The sequence below is a fragment of the Macaca nemestrina genome, chromosome 4 (genome assembly GCF_043159975.1).
Source record: "Macaca nemestrina isolate mMacNem1 chromosome 4, mMacNem.hap1, whole genome shotgun sequence".
In the NCBI taxonomy this organism is placed as follows: domain Eukaryota; kingdom Metazoa; phylum Chordata; class Mammalia; order Primates; family Cercopithecidae; genus Macaca; species Macaca nemestrina.
In genome coordinates, this window is record NC_092128.1 from 108,839,144 (window position 1) to 108,864,087 (window position 24,944).

General features: G+C 39.2%; 1 protein-coding gene across 3 annotated transcripts in view; it reads right to left on the reverse strand.

Annotated features, from left to right (window-relative positions):
• Positions 1 to 796: 796 nt before the first annotated feature.
• Positions 797 to 24,944, reverse strand: part of LOC105497766 (amphiphysin) — a 255,206-nt gene continuing 231,058 nt past the window's right edge. For all 3 annotated transcript variants that reach the window (XM_011769103.2, XM_011769102.2, XM_071095057.1), the window contains 4 exons: positions 11,085 to 11,291; positions 8,863 to 9,132; positions 6,914 to 7,015; positions 797 to 2,028 (listed from right to left, as the gene is read on the reverse strand). In XM_011769103.2, the coding sequence (XP_011767405.2) occupies positions 1,921 to 2,028; positions 6,914 to 7,015; positions 8,863 to 9,132; positions 11,085 to 11,291 (687 nt within the window). In that variant the 3' untranslated portion in view covers positions 797 to 1,920. The remainder of the gene's footprint in view (positions 2,029 to 6,913; positions 7,016 to 8,862; positions 9,133 to 11,084; positions 11,292 to 24,944) is intronic.

Below are 24,944 nucleotides of genomic sequence, written 5' to 3' on the forward strand. Positions count from 1 at the left end.
GTGGCTTTCTATTATGAATCTTACATTGCTGTCTTCCACTTGCTGAATTATCAGTCATGCTCCTGGGCAGTGACATTTGCTTTTCTTGCACTAGAATAGCATTCATGATGACCCAGCCTCTCTGTAAATTAGCCCCTGGAAAAATCTTGGCTCAATAACAGTTATTTCCCTATTCACACTTAACACAACAAAGTCAGTAATATGCCAGGAAGATTCAAACCGTGAATCAGGAATACACACCAAATCTAAAAGTCTAATAATATACATTCTTGATCAGCCTACGTTGTATAAAGAATTACATTAGCAGAAAAGAGTCCAAATTAACTAAAAGGCTTCTGGGTTAAGAATTCTCTTCTGGAAATAATGGCCAAGTGAATTCACTTTCCTATTCCATCTGATATAATTTTTATGTACCTACGAACATAAACATGCCAGAAAGAAAAGTGACCAGAAAATGAAGCTGGTGTGAGAAGAAATTGCTGATTATGAAGGTCGTAAGATCATCATTGATTCACGTACTGGGAGTCCACAGCCGGCACCTTTAAGGGCTCTCCATTGGCGGCTGTTATTGGTGCTGCAGTAATTGCTGGATGTCAGGGAACACCGAGTGACCAGCAATGACTGGAATGAAGGAAGTGGGGAGGTGAGGTGGGGGCGTGGAGTGCATCCTAATGGAAGAACAAGCATATTTCTGCACAAATAACAACTCCAATATCAACTGTTTCAAGCAGAGTATCCGACTGGAACAAAACAAAATTTCAAAAAAAAAAAAAAAAAAAAAAAGACTCATCAAAAGGAATTAGGGTAATCGTTGGAGATTACCAAAGGTTTATTTGGAATGACACAGCACTGAAAACATAATTGTTACAGATGATTTGTGGATACAGCATACACCATCTATTTTACTTTAGAACAATCTGTGAAGATGAGTTGCATAAATAGAAAGAGGTGGAAATATAGAGGAGCTGTTTTTATAGTGTTCTTTTGGGGGTGGATGAATATGCCCCATCTTTCTACCCAATCTCATAAAGGCAGAAGAGAAGACTACTTAGCTGCCCATCCCAACTAGCCTACCTCCAGCCACAGCAGCTGGACAGCTAGATAAATCAGGCCCTGCTTTCTCTGAGGGGGCCTCAGTGTGGTCATGCTATCTGTCATCTCATCCTGAAAACTGCACAGTACAAACACAGATACTGTTGACTGTTTTGGCAATGGGATGGCTGGTTTTGCCATGAGGCAAAACTGCGACTGTAATGCCAGTCAGAATAAGAGCAATGCATGTATCAATGACACTTGAGAGGCAAAGAGTTACAATGGAAAGGAAAGAAAGCAACTATGTATATGTAGCCTTCTGCATACACATAGATCCAGGAGTCATGGGAACTAGCTTGCGTGACTGTGTGTCCATATATATATGCATATAGATGTGTTGGAAAATAACATTGAGAACTTTTGCAGCAGTTTAGTTTTAAACACAGTAAACCTGAAAGGGAGCGAGAGCACGTGCTCACACCTGGTCAGGGGAATAAGATAATCTTGTACCACAGGATAATTCATCACATCTTCTGCAGGGCAGCCACTCAATACCATACACCTGATGCAGAGAAATAAAAGTCTGATCTGGAGAAAGCTACTTTAGAATTGGTGGGAGGGGATCAAGTACAAGAGTCCACTGTTTGGACAAAGCACAAACAAACCTGTTATTGACAACATGGGAACGAGTGAGGATTTTTTCCTTAATTTACTTTTCTTACTCTTACGTTTTTTTTTGCACACATACTCCATTGATACATCTTCCCAAGGTTCGTCTGGCATCAGTCTGTAAATCATTAAGAGCATAATAGCAAAAGTGAACTCTTCAGGTTTTCATGAAGGTTTAAAAACCCAGTAACTGAGCTCTTTCTTGCAATACTTGTTGCCCTAATCCAAGCGTCGGGTGAAGTTCTCCGGAAAAAGGCCTTTGTAGGTGGCAAGGTCTCTATACTGAAGCCAGTCTGATTCCTTCACTCCCACCAGCCAGCCAGCATCCTGAAACACAATGACAGGACTTTCAGGGTCCAGCAAACTACTGGAAAATCCACACTGCCACAATTAATAAATAATGTGTTACATTAGTGTTGGGGTTCTGCACCAGGATATCACACTACAGGTAAAGTGCTGTGCCATGATCAATGGGAAGGCCTATCCCAAATAAGTTGTTAGTTAAAAAACAAAAAAGAAAAAAGAAAAAGAAAAAGAAGGAATAAACGTTTTCAATGACTTATTGACTGTACAAAGTATAGTTAATTGACAATTAATATTAACATTATGACTGTACAAAGCATAGTTAATTGACATTAACTGGATTATAATATGAGTTCTTAAAGAGGAGAAAAGGATTACAATTACAACCAGTGCAAAGACAGGAATACCACGTGAAAGCATTTCATGCACAAGAGCATGACCTGTTCTGGGGTCACAGTGTAAAAAAGTTTTAGGTTCCTTGGGTTAGAATGGAGTACTGATGAGACCATGGAATGTCTTATATTTCATCCCAAGCCACTTGTTATAAGAAAGAACTCTGACCCCCAGCTCATATCCTATAACCCCAATAAACTACCTATGTAGGGCTTATCAAATACTAAAAGCTAGATGTGTATTGCCTGATATTACTATTTTGGTTTTTATAATACCTAATTTTTCAAGTTTATATAAACTACAAATCAGTTGGATGTCATGGTATTCTTGCTGGAAGCACTCCTATATCCTTTATAAATTATTTCTCATAGACATTTGTCTGTCCTATAGAAGTGCCATCACAAAAATGGAACATTTTGCCCCAGAAAGGGTAGAGAACCCATCCACGTATGGTCATGCAGAATGGGAGACGATACTTAAAACTGAGAAACAGAGGCTGTGGTCTGCCCTTGGCTTCCTGAAGATAAGCAGAGTCTAGCTGGAAAAGCTGTGTTGAAAGAAACAGCAGGAAACGAGACCATAGGAAGTTCAAGGAGTGGGAAATGACTATCCTTATTATGTTAACCAGTGCAGAAAGGAAATTCCACTTCAGATGAGGGATGGCCAGGGTTAGTCTGAACCAACCCCCAACATAGTTCAAGTACATCAGATAAAATTAGACCTCAAAAATTAAATGAAGAAGCTGAATTCATTCCCTTTTGATACAATCTGAGACTATAAATTGATGCTGCCATATAGACAAGAAATATCAGTATTTAGACAGCCCAATTTTTGAAGGCAGGAAAAAAACCGCTGGAGAAAAAAATGACTCAATAAAATAACTGATAATATCCTAGCTGATGAGGAAAAGTGCCCTCTTTAAAATTATGATGTCATATATGGGAAGGACAAAGCTATACTTAAAGTAAAAGATGATAGCTAAATATTTTCTGAACCTCTAGAAAGCATATAAAAGGTCATTTTTCCCCCACAAGTGTCTATATTTGACTTTATTTACAGTGAGTGAAAAATCTAATGGTGCCAAGTAGAGTTAAGCACTTAAAAATTGTTTCAATAAAGAAAACAAGTAAAGGACTACACAAACCCACAATCAAGATATATTCCAACACATATATTCTGAAAGACAACTTGTAGAGAATAATAGCCAACATCAATCTTTAGCTGAGGAAAATATAAAAAATTAAATATTAACTGCTTAAAATATGTGGTAGAAAAAGATTTCCAGTTTTGGTAATGGCAAAATAGCTTGTATTAGACAAATCCTTCTGGAGAGAATAATTAAAAACACTGCAATAACTATATATCTATAAATATCTATATATACATATATGCAACTATTTATACATAAAAACAACTCTTGGTTATATAACATATAAAGTATACATTTATACATAATGGGATGGGTATAAATAATGGGTACAACTATTTGAAGATGTTGGAAATGACCAAAAGCAGGCAGAAATTACAGGGTATTTGACCCTTGAAAGTAGAGAACTGCACGGGGTGAGATCTATACTGATACAGCTTTTCCCCGGAGGATTATCCTCACTCAGTGTGATGTGGGGCATTCAGATCATAGAGTGTAAGGCTGTCAGAGAAGCTGTACACTCAGGGGGTATTATCTTGAAAAGAAAGGAGCCACTGGGGGATGGGTATCCTAATATATGTGGATAAATTGCCTTGAAGTCCTGGGCTGACCCCCAAGCTGTGCATGCATAAAGGGTACAGACCCACCCTAACAAAGTATAAAACCAACTCCCATCAATTCAAGGGAATTATTCAGTAATTTATATGTCTACTAAAACAAAAATAAGGAATTTTCAGATATAGAAAACAGAGTCAGACTCTTTACCATGTATGGTCTGCCTACTATGTCTAGTATCAATTAAAAAATTACTAGACATGGAAAAAAACAGGAAACTATGACCCAAAGATTAAAAAGCAAACAATAGAAATATGCCCTGAGATGGCCCAGCTGTTGGAATTAGCAGTAAGAAATTTAAGGCAGCTATTATAAATTTGTTCAAGTATATAAACTGAGAGACAGTGATAATGAAAGAATATAAGTGGGAAATCTCAGCCAAGAAATGGAAACCATATGAAAGAACAATATGGAAATGAAGAATTCTAAGACTCTAATATCTGAGATGAAAAAGTCACTGGATAAACTTAACTACAAACTCAAAGTAGAAGAAGAAACAGTCACAGTACTTGAAGACAGATCAATAGAAATTATCCAACCTGACTACCAGAGAGAAATAGTGAAAGAAAAAGAACAGCATCTTAGCCCTCAAGAAGTCCAACATAAGTATAATTAGATACCCAGAGAAAAAGAACAAAGAGAATTAGTCAGGAAAAAAAATTAAAGATAAAAAGCAAATACGGTGAAAAACATTAGGTTACAAGTTTAAGGAGCTCAGTGATTTTCAAGTATGAAGACCATAAAAAAAAACAAAAAAACCCTACCCAAACACAATATATTCAAACTGATGAAAATGAAAGATACAGAGAAATTTATTAAAAGTAGTCAGGGAAAGTCACTTTGCATACAGAGAAGCAATATTAAACAAATGACAGTTGATTTCTAATTATAAACAATAGGGACCAGAAAACAATGACACATGTTTAAAGAGTTGAAAGAAAAAAAAAATCAACTCAGATTTCTTTCTTAGTGAAAGTATCATTAAAAATTAAGAAGAATAAAGACATTTTCAGATAAACAGAAGCCAAGAAGATTTGCAGCCAGCACATTAGCACTGCAGGAATAGCTAAATAAAGTTCTTTAAGGAGAAAGGAAATTAAGACCAGATGGAAACTCGGACTTATAGGAAAGAATGAAGACGTGGAAATGATAAACATGATGGTAAATATAAAAGACTACCTTTTTTTCCTTTTATTTCTTTACAAAATAACTTCTGGTTAATACAGACAAAAATCCCATTATAAATGGGACTTTTAATATCTTTGAGATGTGTGATGCTGACACTTTTTCTTGATATTGGTAATTTATGCTTTGTGACTTTTCTTTCTTGAGTCTTTCTAAGGTTTTAACAATTTTGTTAATCCTCTCAACAACCTACTTTTGGCTTCATCAATGTTATCTGTTATGTCCTTTATTGCATTCATTTGTGAATTTATTTTTATTATTTCCTTCCTTCTATACATTTTCTACTTAATTTCTATTTAATGATCATTATGAAATATTTTTAACTCACACTATGATTTCTTTGACCCAGGGGTTATTTAGAAGTGTATTTTAAAATTTTTTAAATCTTTGGGGGCTTTTAAAGATACATTATTGTTATTAAGGTTTTTTTTTGAGACAGGGTCTTGCTCTGTTGCCCAGGCCAGAGTGCAGTGGCGTGATCATGGCTCACTGCAGCCTTGAATTCCTGGGCTGAAGCGATCCTCCAATGTCAGCTTTTTGAGTAGCTGGGACTACAGGTGTACACTGCTGCACCCAGCTAATTAAAAAAAAAAATTTTGTAGAGATGAGGTCTTGCTATGTTGACCAGACTGGTCTGGAACTCCTGGCCTCAAGTGATCATCCTGCCTTGGCCTTCCAAAGTCCTGGGATTACAGGCATGAGCCATCCTGCTCAGCAGATTATTGTTACATAAATTTCAAATCTAATTTTATTGTGGTAGAGACTGTTTGACCCAACACCTGATGTATCTTGGTAAGTGTATTGTCAAAAGAAAGAACAAAATGTTGAACATGTTAAGTCTTAACCTCAAAGGCAGTGATGCTTGACTTTATTTTTTTAAGGGGAGAGCTCATGAATCTCTTTGAGAATAGTATGGAAGTTAGAGCTTTTCTCTCCAGAAAAATATGTTTGCAGATACATTTACTTGTGTTGCATACCATTTCAAGGGTTCACACATTTTATGAACGAGAACAAGATGGAGTTCTCAGTACCTTACATCAGATGACTCTTTTAGGAGGTGATATTTTTAAAGAATCTCTTTAAATTGAGGTATAACTTAAATACTGTATAATGCAGAGATGGTTAGGTATATAGCTCAATGAGTTTGGACAAATACATGCAGATATCCCTCTCAAGATACAAAGCATTTCCATCACTCCAGAGTGTTCCCCAGGTTCTTTCCTAATCAATATCCACACACCCAGAGGCAACCACTTTTGAAGGGGTCTTTTAGTTCACATTCATAGTGTCTGCATTTCCTGAAGACAGGTGTTACAGAGACAACATTCCTAGAAAGTGGTTACATGATTAAGAAATGGTCAACTGTTTGTATTACATTAAAAAAAAAATGCAACAGCATCCCAAAAGGGTGTCCTAGAAACCTGGTTAATGATCTAGGCTGTCACAAGCCCTTAAGCCCTTTTTAGATGGCTTGTAGCATCTCAGAAAATAGAAACATCTTTAGGAAGTGATTGTGTCCTCAGAAAAAATCAATGTAGCACAAAGCATCTTCCAATCTTTATCTTTTACCTGATCAGCTTCTGAATCTGAGGGGACCACCAGCACCACGTCACCCCTTTGTAAGGTAAGTTCATCAGAATTTGCTGCCTCAAAATCATGCAGTGTTTCCACCTGCAGAAGATAAGAAGAATATATAAAAATCAATTTCCCAGCCAGATTATAAGCAGACACTCTTACAAGCACTCTCCAAGCTGGATGAAAAGATGAAGATATTTGCCATATGCCAAGGAAGAAGAAGGCCTCTAAAGCCAGAAGAGAAGTCCTATTCTCTGATATGAGGCCATTCATATGTATATTTATTAATAGTAATGCAATGCCCTCTACAACAGGGAAAAGTACTATATTAATCAAATTTTAATTCATCTTATTTTTGTTAGAGATTTGCATTTTATTATCACTGATGCTTTATTACTGTTTGTTGTTTAACTGGAACCAAAAATGTCTAAAGCTCCTCTAACCCCAGCTTCTGTCAAATGATAATCAGGAAAACCACCACTTGTAGGTTATACAGTAATTACTACGAAATAAAACTCTGTGATCAATTTCCGTGTAAATATATTTCCTTTCTTCCCTATCCTACCTTATATACAATGGCAACCAGTTTCTTTTCCTTTCCCATTTTGAAAAAGATTTCCTTAAAATGTTATTATAGGAAAATATTTTAAAGCAGAAGAAATAACGTAATGAACCTCCATGCATCCGTCACCCAGTCTGAGTCACTCTACCATCATGGCTGATTTTATTTTTCCACCTTTCCCTCAACTCCATCCCTGAGAGTAAACATCGGCTTTTAAAGTGTATATTTTGCCATTGGGCATATTCATAGAATCATAAATTGTCAGAGTTGGAAATGGGTTATGTTATCCCTAAATTAATTTCTCTGATGGGAGAACTGATACCCAGAGAGAGGATCTATAGGGGTGCCTTAGCTTACTCTACAGTTAGTGAGGAGGCCAGAATGGGCCCAGCAAGCTCTGGCCATGCTTGGCACAAGGCTTCTTAGACTCCTTGTGCTCCAATTAAAACAGAACCTGGCAAGAAACAACCCCCCATCTACAGGTTTAATTTTTTCTCTAAATTAATCATTCATAAATCCATTATAGCTGACCCTGTCCCCACAAGAGGTAGCAAGGTAGTAGTTACTTTCTAGTGGAGAGAGATAAAGACACACACACACACACACACACACACACACACACACAGAGAGAGAGAGAGACAGAGAGAGAATGATATGACATTTTACGCTTTAGAAGAAAAAGAGCTGAATTTTGAAATGTAAAATCAAATTTAAAAACTTAAAATTCCTTTTCAGATTCTATTAGGAAACATCTGAGACAGGAAACACTTGGGTTAGGCCAGTGTTTTCAGGTATTTACTAAGTTTTTCGGTAAGAACGCTTTGGTTTATGAAGGCTCTAAGCAGCCTGTCTGAGCAAAACCTTCCTCCCATTAACTTAGCCACCTTTTTTTTCTGCCTTTTGGTGCAAGTTTATTCATATATGTATCCACTAATTTACAAAATATTTATGGGCTTCCTACTCTGTGTCATGCACCCTACAAAGTGCCAGAGTTGACTGAAGGATTGCTGCCTGACCCCCAGCGGGTATAGCCCAGTCAGGAGCTCTTGGTGATTCGAAGACCTGGTCTGAGCCAGGCTCCACAGATTCACAGGCACCCGGGGGGAGTAGAGAGGAGGGAGGGCTGGAAGAGACTCTCTCATTCATTACCCAGGGGCATACTGTTTGCCCTGTGGTGAGCTTCCCTTTAGTTATTCTTTGTTAAAATATGAAAATCTATTACTGTCGACCTGGCTTGTCCAAGTGATGTTGTGGTGAAGGGAAAGCAGTTCAGAGAAATAATAATTGAAAAAAGTAAAAGTAAACACTGGAAAACCAAAGGCTTAAGCAAAAGGGACTCAAAGCAAAAAAAGGACAAATGAGAGTTAAAAAATAAGAATACCTTGTAGAGAAAGCCAGGAGGCAATTCCTGAGAGGCCTCCCTTACAGATGCTAGCTGGTCAGCAGTCCCCAAGACTGGTGCAGAAGGCATTGGCTGAGGGTCCTGCAGGGGCTTCGGCTCCGTAGCCAGCTCTGGCGTCTCACTGGTGGGGCCCAGAGGAGCCGTGTCCTCGGTGGTCTCCTCGGGCTCTGCACCTATAGTTATTTCGTGTTCTCCCTCCTCTTCATGGTTGGAGGCAGGCTCTATGACCACTGAAGGGATGACCTTCTCCTGGGGGAAGAAAACCCGTGGCAGTGCCCAGCAGGGCCTGGAAAACAGAACCTCCTTGTCCTGCACAACCTGCCTCAGCCCCCAGCCCAAAGCTGGGGCTGCCACTTCCATAATTCCCCATCAGCCAGAGTCAGGCTCCGGGTCTTCTGCTGTGCCACACAGCCTCCTTCTGTTCCTCCTGAGGCCTAAACCCTTAGTGGAATTAACTTCTGGATCCTTGAATAGCCAGGCAGTTTGGTAAGCATGAGGTTTCCGTGGAAATTGGGAGGAGGCATAGGGGATGGGAGACTGAGTCTTGAAGGGTGAGGGAAACCATCCTGAGAGGGATTGCAGGAGTCAGTGCAGGCCGGCCTGGTTCTTTTTTTTTTTTTTTTTTTGAGACGGAGTCTCGCTCTGTCGCCCAGGCTGGAGTGCAGTGGTGCAATCTCGGCTCACTGCAAAGTCTCCCTCCCGGGTTCACGCCATTCTCCTGCCTCAGCCTCCCGAGTAGCTGGGACTACAGGTGCCCGCCACCACGCCCGGCTAATTTTTTGTATTTTTAGTAGAGGCGGGGTTTCACCATGTGAACCTGGATGGTCTCGATCTCCTGACCTCGGGATCCGCCCGCTTCGGCCTCCCAAAGTGCTGGGATTACAGGCGTGAGCTGCCGCACCCGGCCCCACAGGCCGGCCTGGTTCTTGTCCCATGGAGCCCTAACTCTTGCCGCTGGCAGTTCACCTCCTATGAGCCCCTTCCTCCCCTCCCCCAGTCCCAGGAGGCCCCCAGTGCCTGAACCATGCTTGCTGGTGAAGATCCAGCCGGGGTTTGGAGATCATCCACCAGTCCTTCGCTTGTGATTCCAGCCCCCCACTGCTGTGGCCGCTGCAGGGACCACACCTCCCACAATCCACTCCAGGTGCTCTAGTGTCTGAACCAAAGGATTAGGACCACGCTTTCATTTGTTTAACAAAGATGAGCATGGAGGGGAGTTTCATCAGCAAAACAGGAGTCTTTCTATATTCCCTCTGCTATCAGCGGACTAGAGCAGTAACATTTGTCAACTTAGATAATACCGTCTTTCCATGAGTACAACAATATACGCAAAAACACTCTGGGAACTGTGATGAGAAAATCTAAGGGGAAAAAGGAATATTCTTTTAAGTTCCTTCTCCCACAACACTGCTATCTGCCTCAGCCCCCAGCCCAAAAAGGGATAATGAAAGGGATAATTCAGTTTCAAGTTTTAAGCAACCCTGGAGAAATTTTTGAAAATTTATTGGGAGTAAAATCATCAGGAGAAAACAATACATACCATTAAGGCCCCTCTTAACATTGCCTTCTAGAATACAGAAGAACCAGACAGTGGAGGCAGGCCCTGGGGTTGGAGGCCCCTGCAGCGGTAGAGTATGTGGCTTTGTGGCCTCTCAATGCTGCTCTGAGGCAGTGCCGAGCAGGGCCCGCTCCAGCCTCATGCACAGACCTAATGGCCCAGGTCCCTTTGTTTCCCTTCTCAAAGTACCACACAGTGGTGGGCTCTTGGTGAAAGGGGCCTGATGGTGAATTTGGGACACTCTGATGATGATAATAACCACCAAACAGTAATAAGAATAATAAGATCTAAATACTATTGAGTTCTCCCTGGGCTAAGTGCTCACTTCATCACATTCTCTTTCTCCCAGCTCCATTCTCATCTTTTTCACTGTCCTGCTTCATTCCTTTCTCCACGTCACCCCAGAGCTCCCCCTTCCCCTTTCCATGCTTAGGCCCAGTCAGCCACGCAACATTGCGATGCTGATACTGAGCAGCTGGGATTACTCTTTCTGAGAATCTGATAATAATGTTGTTTGGTGGAGTCACAAAATTGCTACAAACCTATTTTACATCCAAAGAGTTATCACCGTGGACCAACCAACAGAGCACCCAGCCCACGCCACCTCCCAGGAGCTCCCCTGGCTGCGACATGGGACACTCACCTGAGGCACTGTTGCTGCCAGCTCCTCTGCTTCAGCTTGGGCACTCTCTGCACCCTCGGTTTCAGTTCCAATTTTGGCCTCCTCTAAACTTACTCCTTCCCCGGCAGGGAGAGTGGCCTTCTCTGCCTCTGCTTCCTCTCCTGGGGCCCCCTCAGCTGCTGACACCAAGGTTCCAACAGCTGCATCAGCATCAGCTCCAGGTATGATCTGCAGGGCAGAATCCAACAGGTCACGTCTGCATCTCCATGGGCCTCCGCCAGGAGTCAAACTCAAGCCTATTTCTAATCTCTCCTCTGCGGAGGCTATTCAGATTTGGAACATTCTTTGCACTCCCAGGATTTAGGTACAGCAGAGTCTGCCATGTATTCATCAACACTCTGACTTCTCTTCTCCTGAGCTCCCAACAATTCTATACTCCTTAGCTTTCCTTGCTGTCAGGTGTGGCAAATGGGATTGGAATGGAAGTGACATATACTATTCCAAAAACACAGCTTTTAAGGTGTAGGTGGTCCTCTCCACAAGCTATTTCCATTTTTATTGGCTGGAAGCAACAAATGAGGCCTTAAGGGAATAAAAGAAATATAATTGAATCTCGAGACCTTAAACTCACCATGCCAAAGGAAAGCTAAGCTTGGGAACAGAGTCACACAAAAACAACCTTCCTTTCATTCCCAAACACAGAGCTGTAATTTCACATGCTTCCTTCATCTTATGTAACATGCAGAACTACAGAGCGTGAGATGAAGGCATGAGTGACTGTGTGCCCACTCCCCCTTTTTATATGTGAAATGTAGATTCACTGAGCACTAATCAGAGCCTCACAAGAATGTGACACTTGCCTCATTGCCTACCCACCTTCCTTTTAAAAATTTATTCCCTTCTTGCTTGCTATTTCCCCTTTAAATACTGAAGTTCTCAAAACTCTCTTCAGAAAAAGCACCGGTTACAGATCCTCCTTTGACTCATGTCTCTTTTTCTGGGTGCATCCTTAACCTTGGCTAAATAAGCCTCTCCATGACTGAGACCTGCCTTGCTCACTTTTTGATTTACATAGAACATCTGGGTCAGAGGATGGAAGTGACCTGGGTCAGAAAGAAAAGCCATATCAGAAAAGCATCCTCATCGCACAAAGTCCGCATTTCGAAAAATTGCATTTTAGTATAAACTTTCAAATCTTTGTGAGGAAGGTTCCAAAAGCCAAATCACTTTCATAGGAAAAAAAAAATAAGGAAGCTTTCTCAATGAACCCTCAGGAATGAAGGGGAAATAATTTTTGTAATCAAATATGCATGGTAATGCTCCAAATAGCTGCAGAGCCCATTACAGGCAAAATACCAAAATCACAGTTTAGGTCCAGTAAGGAGAAGTGAAATAGAAAAAAGTCAGAATTTTCTTTCTAAGGGAGAAACACAGTCAGAAGAAGAGTTTTAAGTAGTATTTAAAATTTGAGATAATGAAATAAAGGAAGTGCAATCAGAAGTTTCAGTTTTGAACAAATGGGTTGGAGTCCAACTCTTTAAACAGGATTCTGACAACATCAGCTTGACAGACTTGATTTGAGAGGTTCACATGAGAACGACTACGGAAGAAGAATCTCAGGTTGATCTTATATAATATATCCAGGACACATATTTCAAAAGTGGCTCTTACTATCTGATGTGATTAGGATTAACTACTTTTTCCATGTTGAATACATTCTACCCAGTTCAACATCTTAAGTTAGGAAGGCCCTAATGTTGCAAATATTAACTTTCAAACTCAGAAAACAGAAAAGGATAATGAAGAGTACCTCCGAGTGGGCATCAGAAATTGGAGATGAAGAACATGAACCATACACCTACACTTATAACAAAGCAGTTTTAAAAACGTTTCTGCTGGCTCAAAGCTATAGGTAATAGTTTAAATAAAAATGCCTGTTACAGAATATATACAGTACATTTTTCTACAAGATAATATTTTATTTGGGAATGAAAAAGAAATGTTAACAGCTATACTACTCATTATATGTCCAAGTATTCCTCATATTTTTAGAAATTTATTTCCTTCTCTTATGAGAATCTCGTATTATGAGGATGTGGCTCTCCACACAGGGTGTACAATGATTTAAAATACAATCCCTAGCCATGACATACTTCCTTCTTCCTGCCCTGTCATGAAAGTATATGTGACATGGTTTGGCTCTGTGTCCCCACCCAAATCTCATCTTGTAGCTCCCGTAATTCCCGTGTGTTGTAGGAGGGACTCAGTGGGAGATGATTGAATCATGGGGGTGGGTCTTTCCCATGCTCTTCTCGTGACAGTGAATGGGTCTCGCCAGTTTTGATGGTTTTAAAAATGAGAGTTTCCCTGCACAAGCTCTGTTATTGCCTGCTGCCATCCATGTAAGATGTGACTTGCTCCTCCTTGCCATGATTGTGAGGCCTCCCCAGCTATGTGGAACTGTAAGTTCAATAAACCTCTTTTGCAAATTGCTCAGTCTCAGGTATGGCTTTATCAGCAGCATGAAAATGGACTAATACATTATGGGTTCACAAAAGTAATGCTTTCTCATGAATTGTAACAGACACTTATTTAAAGTGAATTATAAATGCTGATGGTTATTGAAGTGGGGTAAAAAGTACATGAGGGTTTATATTTTGGCAAATGGCTGAAAATTCCTATAATAAAAAGTTTATTTTGAAATCAAATAGAATTTCATCTCTGTTTTAAATAAGCATCGACCTTTTTATGGATGCTATTGTTACTGTTGTCAAGAGAATAGTAATCAGAACATAAATTAGTAGGGTATCTTAATCCCAAGAAGAACAATGAGCAATTGCTCATAGCTTTATTGTTGGAGACATTAACAGGGTTTCTCTAGGATACTAAGGACCTAACAAAGTTTCTTCCATATTAAAAACTATCCTGAAAGAAAATGTGCATGCAATAAACTTATGAGCTCAAATGTAGAAAATAAGTTGTGTCATGATTATAAGCTTATTCTCTCCATCTGTCTGGAAAAATCACACCTATGACTATCCCACTAGTTTCAACAGCTTGGAAGCAGATGGACTCTATCTACATGCAGACGGTATGGACAAACAGAGCAGCAGACACCACCACTACACACACATGCAGCAGAGGCACTGCTACAGATGAAAAAGCAGACAGGATGTTATTTCATGGGCTACTCTCCCAGTGGTTATGCATAAATCCTTTTATACACATCTGTTGCAACTACACATTATTAGTAATTGGCTTTTAGTCTCAGTTGAATTGATCCTACATCTCTGGGACAGAATATACTTCTGTGACCTATAGATGGTGTTGCCACAGGTAATTTTTTAAACTTGTTCCATACAAACATGTTTATTATTAACCTGTAACTTACCTCTAGAGATCTATCAATTTGGTTGTATAAGATTTTACCATCACTAAATATACATGTTATCACCTTTCCTTTGCTAGATAATTTAAGCAGGCAATGAAACTAGACTCCTATCTTTTGCCATATACAAAAATTAAATAAAAATGGATTAAAGGCTTAAATCTAAGGCTTCAAACCATGAAACTACCAAAAGGAAACATTGAGAAAACTCTCTAGGACACTGGACTGGGCAAAGATATCTTGAATAATACTCCAAAAGCACAGGCATGCAAAGCAAAAATGGACAAATGGGATTACATCACATTAAAAAGCTTCTGCACCGCCAAGGGAACAATCAACAAAAATGACCTGCATAATGGGAGAAAATATTTGCAAACTACCCATCTGACAAGGGATTAATAACCAGAATACATAAGGAGCTCAAACAACTCTATGGGGAAAAAAAATCTAATAATACAATCAAAAAATGGGCAAAAGATCTGAATAGACATTTCACAAAAGAAGACATCAACAACAAACAAGTATGTGAAAAGGTGCTCAATCTCATTGATCATCAGAGAAATACAAATCAAAACTACAATGAGATGTCACTCACCCCAGTTAAAATGGCTTTTATCCAAAACACAGGCAGTAACAAATGCTGACGAGGAAGTATAGAAAAAAGAAACCTCATATACTGCTGGTGGAAATGGAAATTAGTGCAAATATTATGGTGAACAGTTTGGAAGTTCCTCAAAAACAAAACAAAACAAAACAAAGGACAAAAACTAAAAGTAGAGATACCATATGATCCAGCAATCCCACGGCTAGGTATATACCCCCCAAAAAGGACATCAATATATCAAGGAGGTATCTGCACTCCCATGTTTGTTGCAGCACTATTCACAATAGCCAAGATTTGGAAGCAACCTAAGGGTCCATCAACAGATGAATGGATAAAGAAAATGTGGTACCTATACACAATGGAGTACTATTCAGCCATAGAAAAGAATGAGATCTTGTCGTTCGCAACAACATGGATTGAACTGGAGGTCATTGTGTTAAGGGAAAAAATTCAGGTACAGAAAGACAAACTTTGAATGTTCTTACTTGTTTGTAGGTGCTAAAAATTAAAACAATTGAATTCATGGAGAGAGAGTAGAAGGATGCTAACCAGAGGCTAGGAAGGGTAGTGAGGAAGTAGGGGAGATGGTTAATGGGCACAAAAATAGTTAGAAAGAATAAATAAGACCTAGTATTTCATAACACAAACAGGGTGACTACAGTCAACAATAACTTATTGTACATTTTAAAATAACTAAAAGAATATTATTGGATTATAATGCAAAAAAAAGGATAAATGCTTGAGGAGGTGATAGATATCTACCCTGATGTAATTACTACACATTGTATATCTGTATCAAAATATCTCATGTACCTCATAAATATATACACCCCCTATGTACCCACAAAAGTTAAAAGTAAACATAAAATAAAATAATTTAAAAAAAACCCACAGGTATTAGCTGCTGTAACACCAACTACCAGCAGGTGGCGGCTAAAGGCTCTACCTGACTGCTCTGACGTTCCTGACCTTGCAGGCGCAAATACCTCAGCCTCAGCACCTCAGCAATTTACCTCATTTCTGTCATATAAAAAACTGCAGCATGCAGAAAACTGATTTTAAGAATAATAAATAAATATCAGGAAAATACTGAAATTAAAAATTCTGGCAAAAGTAAGGTGCTAAGGAATTGGCACTTTAGACTATAAAGGGAAGCCAAACAATTTGAATGATCTGCTTGGAAAACAAACAATTAACACTTCTACACCCTATCTCTGAGTCCATTAGTAATGAATTGCCACTTCTCCAGCTGCTGTTTACTTAACACGTTGATTTTACAGAGCTTAAAATCGTTACTTAAACAGAGAAGGATCATCCACTATCTGCGTATCCTTATAGCTTTCTGTTTCTGACACCGGTCTGATGATCAGGGGTGCCTCAATCCTCCCTTCATGTCTGGAATCTGGTCCAGATTTTTTGCTCTTACCAAAATATTTCCAATGCCCTATTTACTGACCGCAAGAATAGAACAACATAAAAATACAATGGAAAACAGGAACCCATTTGTTCAGATTAGGTGTTAGCTGTAGACAAAATCAAGAAAAGAGTGAAAAGGTTTTCATTGATGAAAGTTATACCTCTTATTATTATTGTTGTTGTTATGCATTTCAATTTGTTAGCTATTTGTAGAGCTATAAAAGAAAAAACCATTTTCTATGCTTTGCTTGCTACAGTACATGTTATATCTGCTAGGAAAAACCACAATGATAAATGACTGCTATTTGCTTTTTTAAAAATGTTACCCAGGAAGACCAGAGGACTGAACCTGCTGAAAGTATTTCAAGCCTTTCATACCCAGTGCTATCAAATGCTTCTCTTCACTCTAAATGTTCAGAAAAACACAATTATCCTATCTTCTGCCCAAACTATACTATTTATTGGTCAAATATATTTATGGGGGAAACAGCTATTGCAAAGAGAGACTAAAAAGGTTCTCCTTGACCTTGGGCACATATTTACTTTATCTATGAGGTCTATGAGGTGCAGAAACTAGGAGTATTGCTAACCCTCCTATATATCACACAGAAATCACAGCGACCAGCACAGAACCTTCTGGAGAGAGTAGGTGGTGGGTCTCTGCACCATACATACCTCATTGCTTTCTCTTTTTCTTTTTCTTTTTTGAAATGAAATCTCACTCTTGTTGCCCAGGCTGGAGTGCAATGGCACGATCTTGGCTCACTGCAACCTCTGTCTCCTGGATTCAAGAGATTCTCCTGCCTCAGTCTCCCGAGTTGCTGGGATTACAGGCACCTGCCACCACATCTGGCTAATTTTTTTGTGTTTTGAGTGGAGACAGGGTTTCACCATGTTCGCCAGGCTGGTCTCCAACTCCTGGCCTCAGGCGATCCACCTGCCTTAGCCTCCCAAAGTGCTGGGATTACAGGCATGAGCCACCGCGCCCGGCCCCTCATTGCTTTCTAATATTCTGCCTCAATCATCCCCTTGGTGGAAAGCCATATAATTATGGTATTCATGCCAGGGTCCTCTAAACACCAGTTTAAAGTTGCTTTAGCAAAATTGTCTGGAAATGTAATGACATGAACAAAATACAACAATAGCCTAGGTTATCAATCATGTAAAATAGCCAAACACAACCTGGTGACAGAAACTAGCCAGTCCTGCTATGAGATGGTGCCGTAAAAGCAGGCCAACAAGGACCAAGACTCCCAAACATGTCAGAGTAGTGATAGGCTCAAGAGAACTTGTCGTCTCTGAGGTTTATGTCATGCATTCGTACATTCATTCACTCGTTTATTTATTTGCTTGTTTTCTTGGTAATATCAGCTCTGAACAATGCCTGAAAGTAGTTTGTCAATCACGCAATTGGTCTGGATGAGACAATTGAAGAAGATACTTTGATTCTCCTTCTGCCCATGAAATTCCATACTTATTTATCAAGCAGGTTATTGTAAGTGATCATAGGCATTTTTCTAATAAAGCAATTAAAATATTTTTTCTAACAAATTTTAAAATAATAAAAGATAATTTATGGCAACATTTTGATATATTTAGTTGTATTCATTTTCTAATCATACAAGGTTTATTTTGCAAAACATAAGTCATGTTTCTTAGAAAAGTTATAGTAATGGATATGTAATAATTTATTGCTTATTCTATTTAACAAGTTATTTAACAGTTCTATTAGAATTAAACACTAGTTGGTTTCATTTTTAAATGTTACTCTAACACTGTGAGAAAGATCTTTGGTTTGTAACCCAACAATTATTTAGGTTACATATTTCAATAATTTAAATACTAAATACTGCTCTCTTTATTTATTTATGATATTTTCATTAAACATGTTTTTGGGGTTTCTGCTCAACATAATAACAAATTTTTTAAAAAAAATTTCAAAAACATAGAATACAATGAACTTCTAAGTGCCCACCACCTAGGATCTTCAACAGACATGTCACCACATTTGCTTTATCACATGTCTTCCCACCTATCTGCCTTGATTTGAGCCATCTTTTGGTCAACTGCAATATATCTTCACAAAATGCTTTTTAGGAATTCTATGGAAAGTCTCTAGCACCTTATGTAATTGGTAATGTCTTTCTGCTGCTTTCCTACATGGCCAACTATTGACTTGGGGTAGAATTACTATGTTGTGTTTCTTTGTGCTCAAAATCTGTATGTTATTCTAATAGCTTCTGACCTTTAGTATTGATATGGATAAGTCAGAGAGCAACCTAATTGTTGTTCACTTGTAGTGCTTTCTTATTTCCGATCTAGATGCTTGCAGAACTTTTTTCTTTAAACTCTGAACTTAAATATTTAAAATCATACATTTCAATGTAGTCTCTCTCCATTAAGTTTGTTTTTTTGGGTGATTTCTTATGATCCACATGCATTAATTCCATCAACTAGGAAAATTTCTGCTCGAGCATGTTTTCTTCTATTATACTGGCCACTTCTGCTTCTGTAACATTCTTATAGTCTCTTCTTCAGGATGAACTTCTACCCATGAGCTGTATCTTCACTCCTTGGCCCTAAATCCATCACCTTTACTTGTGCTTCTCTTTATGTGTTGGGAGAACTCCTCCAGCTTGTCCTCATATCACTAAATCAATTCTCTATAGTGTTGCTTCTCATCTTTACCACATCTCATGCAAATTTTAATTCTAATATTACATTTCCTCCCCTTAAAATCTTTACCCATGTTATTGAGTTCCGTTTTCATCTGCCTTTCAAAGTGACTTTCTTTTCTTCTCAATATGGTTGCCTTATCATCTCACCCTTCATCTTTTGTTTCACCTATCGAGGTCATCTTGAGTACTACTGACAACAAAAAGGAAGGTAATTTTCAAATTTTGTCTTTGTATGTCAGGTAATTTTTGTTATTGTTGCATATTCTCTAAAGAAACTTTTAACTCTGGCATGCAATCATTATTTTTTCTTTTGTATTGCTCTTTAGGTGTTTGCTAATCTTAAAACGTATTTATTTGCTTAGTTTTCTCAAATCAGGGGAAATCTCTATAGGCTTGATGTTTACAGTAGATGTGGAAACATTTTCTTTGTTCCATTTTACTCATTATCTGGGGACTCTTAGATATCCTTTTCAGAACAGGAGCTGGAGAGGGATTTATCAAGTTTTTACATAGAATCATCTGTTACATAAATCCCCCAAATATATGTGTCAAAGGATATACTTGTGTGAGAGTAGCAGCAGGCCCCAAATGGCCTGGATGCTTCAGAAAGGAATCCCATACTCATGGCGGGGTAGATGCAAGTTGTCTCTGATTGAGGGTGGAGATGGATGACACTCTCAGATATTTTCCCTTGCCTGGCTCAGGTATTATGCTTCAGGGATCCATTTATACTTTGTTTTATAGAAAATTCTCTTGGGTTTAGCTAACATTTCTAAAATATACTTTTGAAATGTTGACTTTCTTTTTCTATATGCTGGGTTTTTTTGTTTAAGAGTAAAATCATTAAAATGAAAACAAACAAACAAAAAAAACTGGTAATAATGAATCTGATTTTTTGAGTGATTTTTAAGTGTTTTCAGCTTTCTCATGAATCTTCATTTATACATCCCAATGATAAATTTCATTTAAAAAAAAAATGCTCCAAGGATTTTTTTTTCCTCCCAAGATGGCTGACTGGAGACGTCAGATACCAGTTCTCTTCAGAAAGGGGATCAAAGTTACAGATGAGTGGCCATGATCTGAATGGAAAGCTGAGAGAAGAGAGCCAGGACCTGTTGGAGTTCCCATGGAAATAAGCTGGGGTGTAGAAAAGGAAAGCTACAAAAGTCTGGCAGAGACTGACCCTTAAGGAACTTAGAATTCGGTAGTAAGGATAGGTGGGGGTGTTTCTCTACTCCCCTCTCTTCTGTGACAGACTGCTGACCACTAAATTGTCAGAGAGCGCCTCTGCCCTTGTGGCCTTGGGCAATGCTGCTGGTAGCAACCTCTGAACTTCCTGAGGACAGAGCAGCGGTGGTCAGCTCCTCCAGGTGTACTCGCACTCCCCTCAGGCCTGCACTGAAACGGCAGGTGCCATACCAGCTGTGCGCACAGTGTAGGTCACTGCCTGCCTGAGGAACCTCGGCCTTTGTGCAGCTGTATCACCAGACCCCCTGCAAACATACCTCAGAACCCACTCTGATTTGGCATTGATAGGGGACTGATAGGGAGGATGCTGGGAAGTTGTGGGTACTCCAGAGAGCTAGCTCTTGGCACAGGCCACCCTGAGGGAAGGGGGAATACGGCCTGTCAAAGTGCCCCTTGGAACAAAGGAAATGCAGGCATGGTGCTGATTTCTGCAAGGGGCAGGACTAGTGGCTGGGAAAGATCATGGAAAAGGGGCCATTTCCCACCTCCCCCACCCACTGTTGTGGATGCAGAGCAGATTTTCTCTGCTGGGGGCTGGTGCCAGTGCACTCGGAGAAAGCCTTTTCAGTGCATTTCCAGATGGCCGCATCCCCAGTGAAAGTGAGCCTATGCCATTTGGGTTTGCACAAAGGGCAGAGCCCATCTTCCCCTCCCTAAACAGAGTGGGCAGCATGGTGGCAACAGAGGACAGACAAGTCACAGAGCTATCTGCTCTGGATTGGGGGAAGAAGCTCTGCCCCAAGGCCATTTTGCTGATAGCCACCAGACAGGTCCTTTCACAGACCTCAGTCACACTGCAGACTGGAGTCAAAGGACAGCATCTATTGAACTGAAGGTCACGAGTCCTGCAACAGTAAAGTGGATCACATTCCTGCCTATCTAGGATGAGAAGCTGGCGCAGCCCCCTAACGCTTATCCCCAAGAGCTCAGCACATCCCAATACAAATCCTCCTGTCACTCTTGTCAGGGTAGGTGCCTCCATTCGTCATCCAGCTACCCAAGGGTAAGCCAGCTCTCATCCTTAAATGCCACCTACTGGACTGGAGACTGAAGACCAAATAAAAAACCTGCTGCAGAAGGGCATAGTGCTAATGTATGACATAAACTTCTTGAAACCTCCACACTCCCAGCCCCACAGAAGACAGTGTATCAACTCATATACCCAATATATTGCTACAACAAGCAGCATTTGAGAAAGCCACCACACAACAGATATCCATAACCAAGGAACCCATGTAGAGCCTTGGCCTCCTGAATGCACCTAGAAACAAAGCCAAATAATCATATACAACAAACCCCACAGCCATATCCTCAAGGGAAAAAAGAATAAAAAATTTAAATGTCCCATGAAAGGATGACTAATTTAAACATAAGAAGTGACAGCTTCTTCACATGAGAAAGAATCAGCAGAACTCTGGCAATACAAAAAGACAAAGTGTTTTGACACCTCCAAAGGAGTGCAGTATGTTCCCTTAAACATATTTGAGGGAATGATTCAGAAAAAGTTTTCCCGATCTTGATAGAGAAGTATTTATCCAGATACAAAAAATTCAGAGAACACTTGGGGGGTACTATATGAGATTAACATCATCAAGAAATATAATCAACAGAGTATCCAAGATCAACACTAAAGAAAAAAATCTTAAAGGGAGCTAGAGAGAAGTGTCAAATTTACCTACAAAGGAACCAACAGACTAACAGTCGACTTCTCAGCAGAAACCTTATAGGCCAGAAGAGATTTGGGGCCTATTTTTAGCCTTCCTAAAGAAAAAAAAATGCCAGCCAAGAATTTTATATCTTGTCAAACTAAGCTTCATGAACGAAGGAGAAATAAAGTCTTTCCCAGACAAACAAATGCTAAAGGAATTTGTCACCACTAGACTGCTCATACAAGAAATGCTGAAAGGAATTCTAAACATGGAAGGGGAAGGATGATACCACCATAAAAGCACACATAAGTACAAAGTTCACATATCCTATAAAGCAATTACACAACTGAGATTGTAATGCAACTAGCTGATAACACTATGATAGGAACAAAATCTCACATGTCAATATTAAACTTGAGCATAAATAGCCTTAATGTTCCACTTACAGATTGGAAAATTGGATTAAGAAAAACAAAACCCAAACCCAGCCACCTGCTGCCTACAGGACACCCATCTAACATGTAATGACACCCACAGGCTCCAAGTAAAGGGGCTGGAAATGACGTATTATGTAACTGGAAACAAAAAGAGCAGGAGTTGCTATCCTTATATGAGATAAAACAGACTTTAAGCCAATAACATTAAAAAGAAAGACAAAGACAGCATTATGTCATAACAAGAGTTCAATTCAACAAGATTTAGCTATTTTATATATATAAAAATATATATATAAATGTGCATATATATGTGTGTATATATATATATGTGTGTGTGTATATATATCCAACACCAGAGCACCCAGATTTATAAAACAAATGCTACTAGCCCTGAGAAAAGAGATAGCCATCACTACAGTAATAATGGAGGACTTCAATACCCCATTGATAGCACCAGATTGATGACCAAGGCAGAAAACTAAAGAAGAAACTCTGGACATAAATGTACTTTTGACCAAATGGACTTAATAGATATCTATAGAACATTCCACTCAGAAACTGCAGAATGTACTTTTTTTTTAATCTGTACATGGAACATTCTCTGAAATCAACCATATGCTTAGCCATAAAGCAAGTCTCAATAAATCCAAAACCCTGAAATCATACCAAGCAACTTCTCAGACCACAGTGGAATAAAATTAAAAATAAATACCAAGAGAAACTCTAAAAACCACACAAGTATTTGGGAATTAAACAACTTGCTCCTGAATAACTTTTGAGTAAATAAGAAATTAAGGTAAAAATAAAAAAATTGAAACAAATGAAAACAGAGATACAACATGTCAAAACTTCTGGCATACAGCAAAAGCAATGCTAAGAGGAAAGTTTATACTGTTAAATACCTACACCAAAAAGATATAAAGATCTCAAATTAACAATCTAACGTCATATCAAGGAACTAGAAAAATAAGAAAAACCAAACCTAAAGCTAGCAGAAGAAAAGACATAACAAAGATCAGAGCAGAACTAAATGCAATTGAAAATTAAAAAAAAAAATCTTATGAAGGATCAACAAAACAGCCAGTTGGTTATTTAAAAGGATAAATACAATTTATAGACTGCCTTAATAATTAATATTAGGTGTCAACTTGACTGGATTGAGGGATGCCTAGATGGTTGGTGAAGTATTGTTTCTAGGTGTGTCTGAGAGGTTGTTGCCAGAGGAGACTCACATTTGAGTCAGTGGACTGGGAGAGGGAAGACCCCTCCTCAACGTGAACAGACACCATCCAATCAGCTGCCAGGATGGCTGGACCACCATGTAGAAGAGGGGGATAAGCTTGCTTGCTCTAAGTCTTCTCTCTCTCTCTGTCATGCTGGATGCTTGCTTTCTCTCCTATTGCCCTTGAATATCAGACTCAAGGTTTTTCAGCCTTTGGACTTTGGGACTTACACCAGTGGCCTCTTGTGGGCTCTCAGGCCTTTGGTGTCACACAGAGGTGCATTGTCAGCTTCCCTGGTTTGAAGCTTTCAGACTTAGACTGAGCCATGCTACTGGTTTCTCTCTGTGCCCAGCTTTGCAGGTGGCCAGTTGTAGGACTTCACCTTGTAATTGCATAAGCCAATTTTCCCTAGTAAACTCCTCTCTCTCTGTCTCTGTCTCTCTCTCTCTCTCCATATATATATATATAGAGAGAGAGAGAGATGTCTTCTCTATCTATCTATGTCTATATCTCTATATAGAGAGAGAGACAGAGAGATAAGATTCTGTTAGGGAAACTCTCTCTCTCTCTCTCTCTCTCCAGATAGATAGATAGATATCTCCCCAATGGGCTCTGTCTCTCTGTAGAACCCTGACTATACAACTGCTAACTAGATTAACCAAAAAGGATGATTCAATAAATATAATCAGAAATGATAAACATGACATTACAACTGATACCACAGAAATACAAAAGGTCGTCAGACACTATTATGAATATCTCTGCGTACAAATTAGAAAACCTAAAGGAAATGAATACATTCCTAGAAACATAAAACCTACCAAGATTGAACCAGGAAGAAGCAGAAAACCTGAACAGACAATAATGAGTAATGAAATTGCATCAGTAATAAAAAATCTACCACCAACAAAAAAGGCCCAGTATCAGATCGAATTCATAGTAGAATTTCACCAGATGTACAAAGATGACCTAGTAACAATTTTACTAAAACTATTCAAAAAAAAAAAATCAACGAGGAGGGATTCCTCCCTACTTCATTCTACAAAACCAGTGTCATTCTGATACCAAAATCTGGCAAGGACATAACAAAGAAAGAAAACTATAGGCCAACATTCTTGATGAACATAGATGCAAAAATCCTCAACCAAATACTAGCAGCTGAATCTCACAGCCTATCAAAGACATAATCCACCATGATCAGATGAGTTTTACTTCAGGGATTCAAGGATTGTTCAACA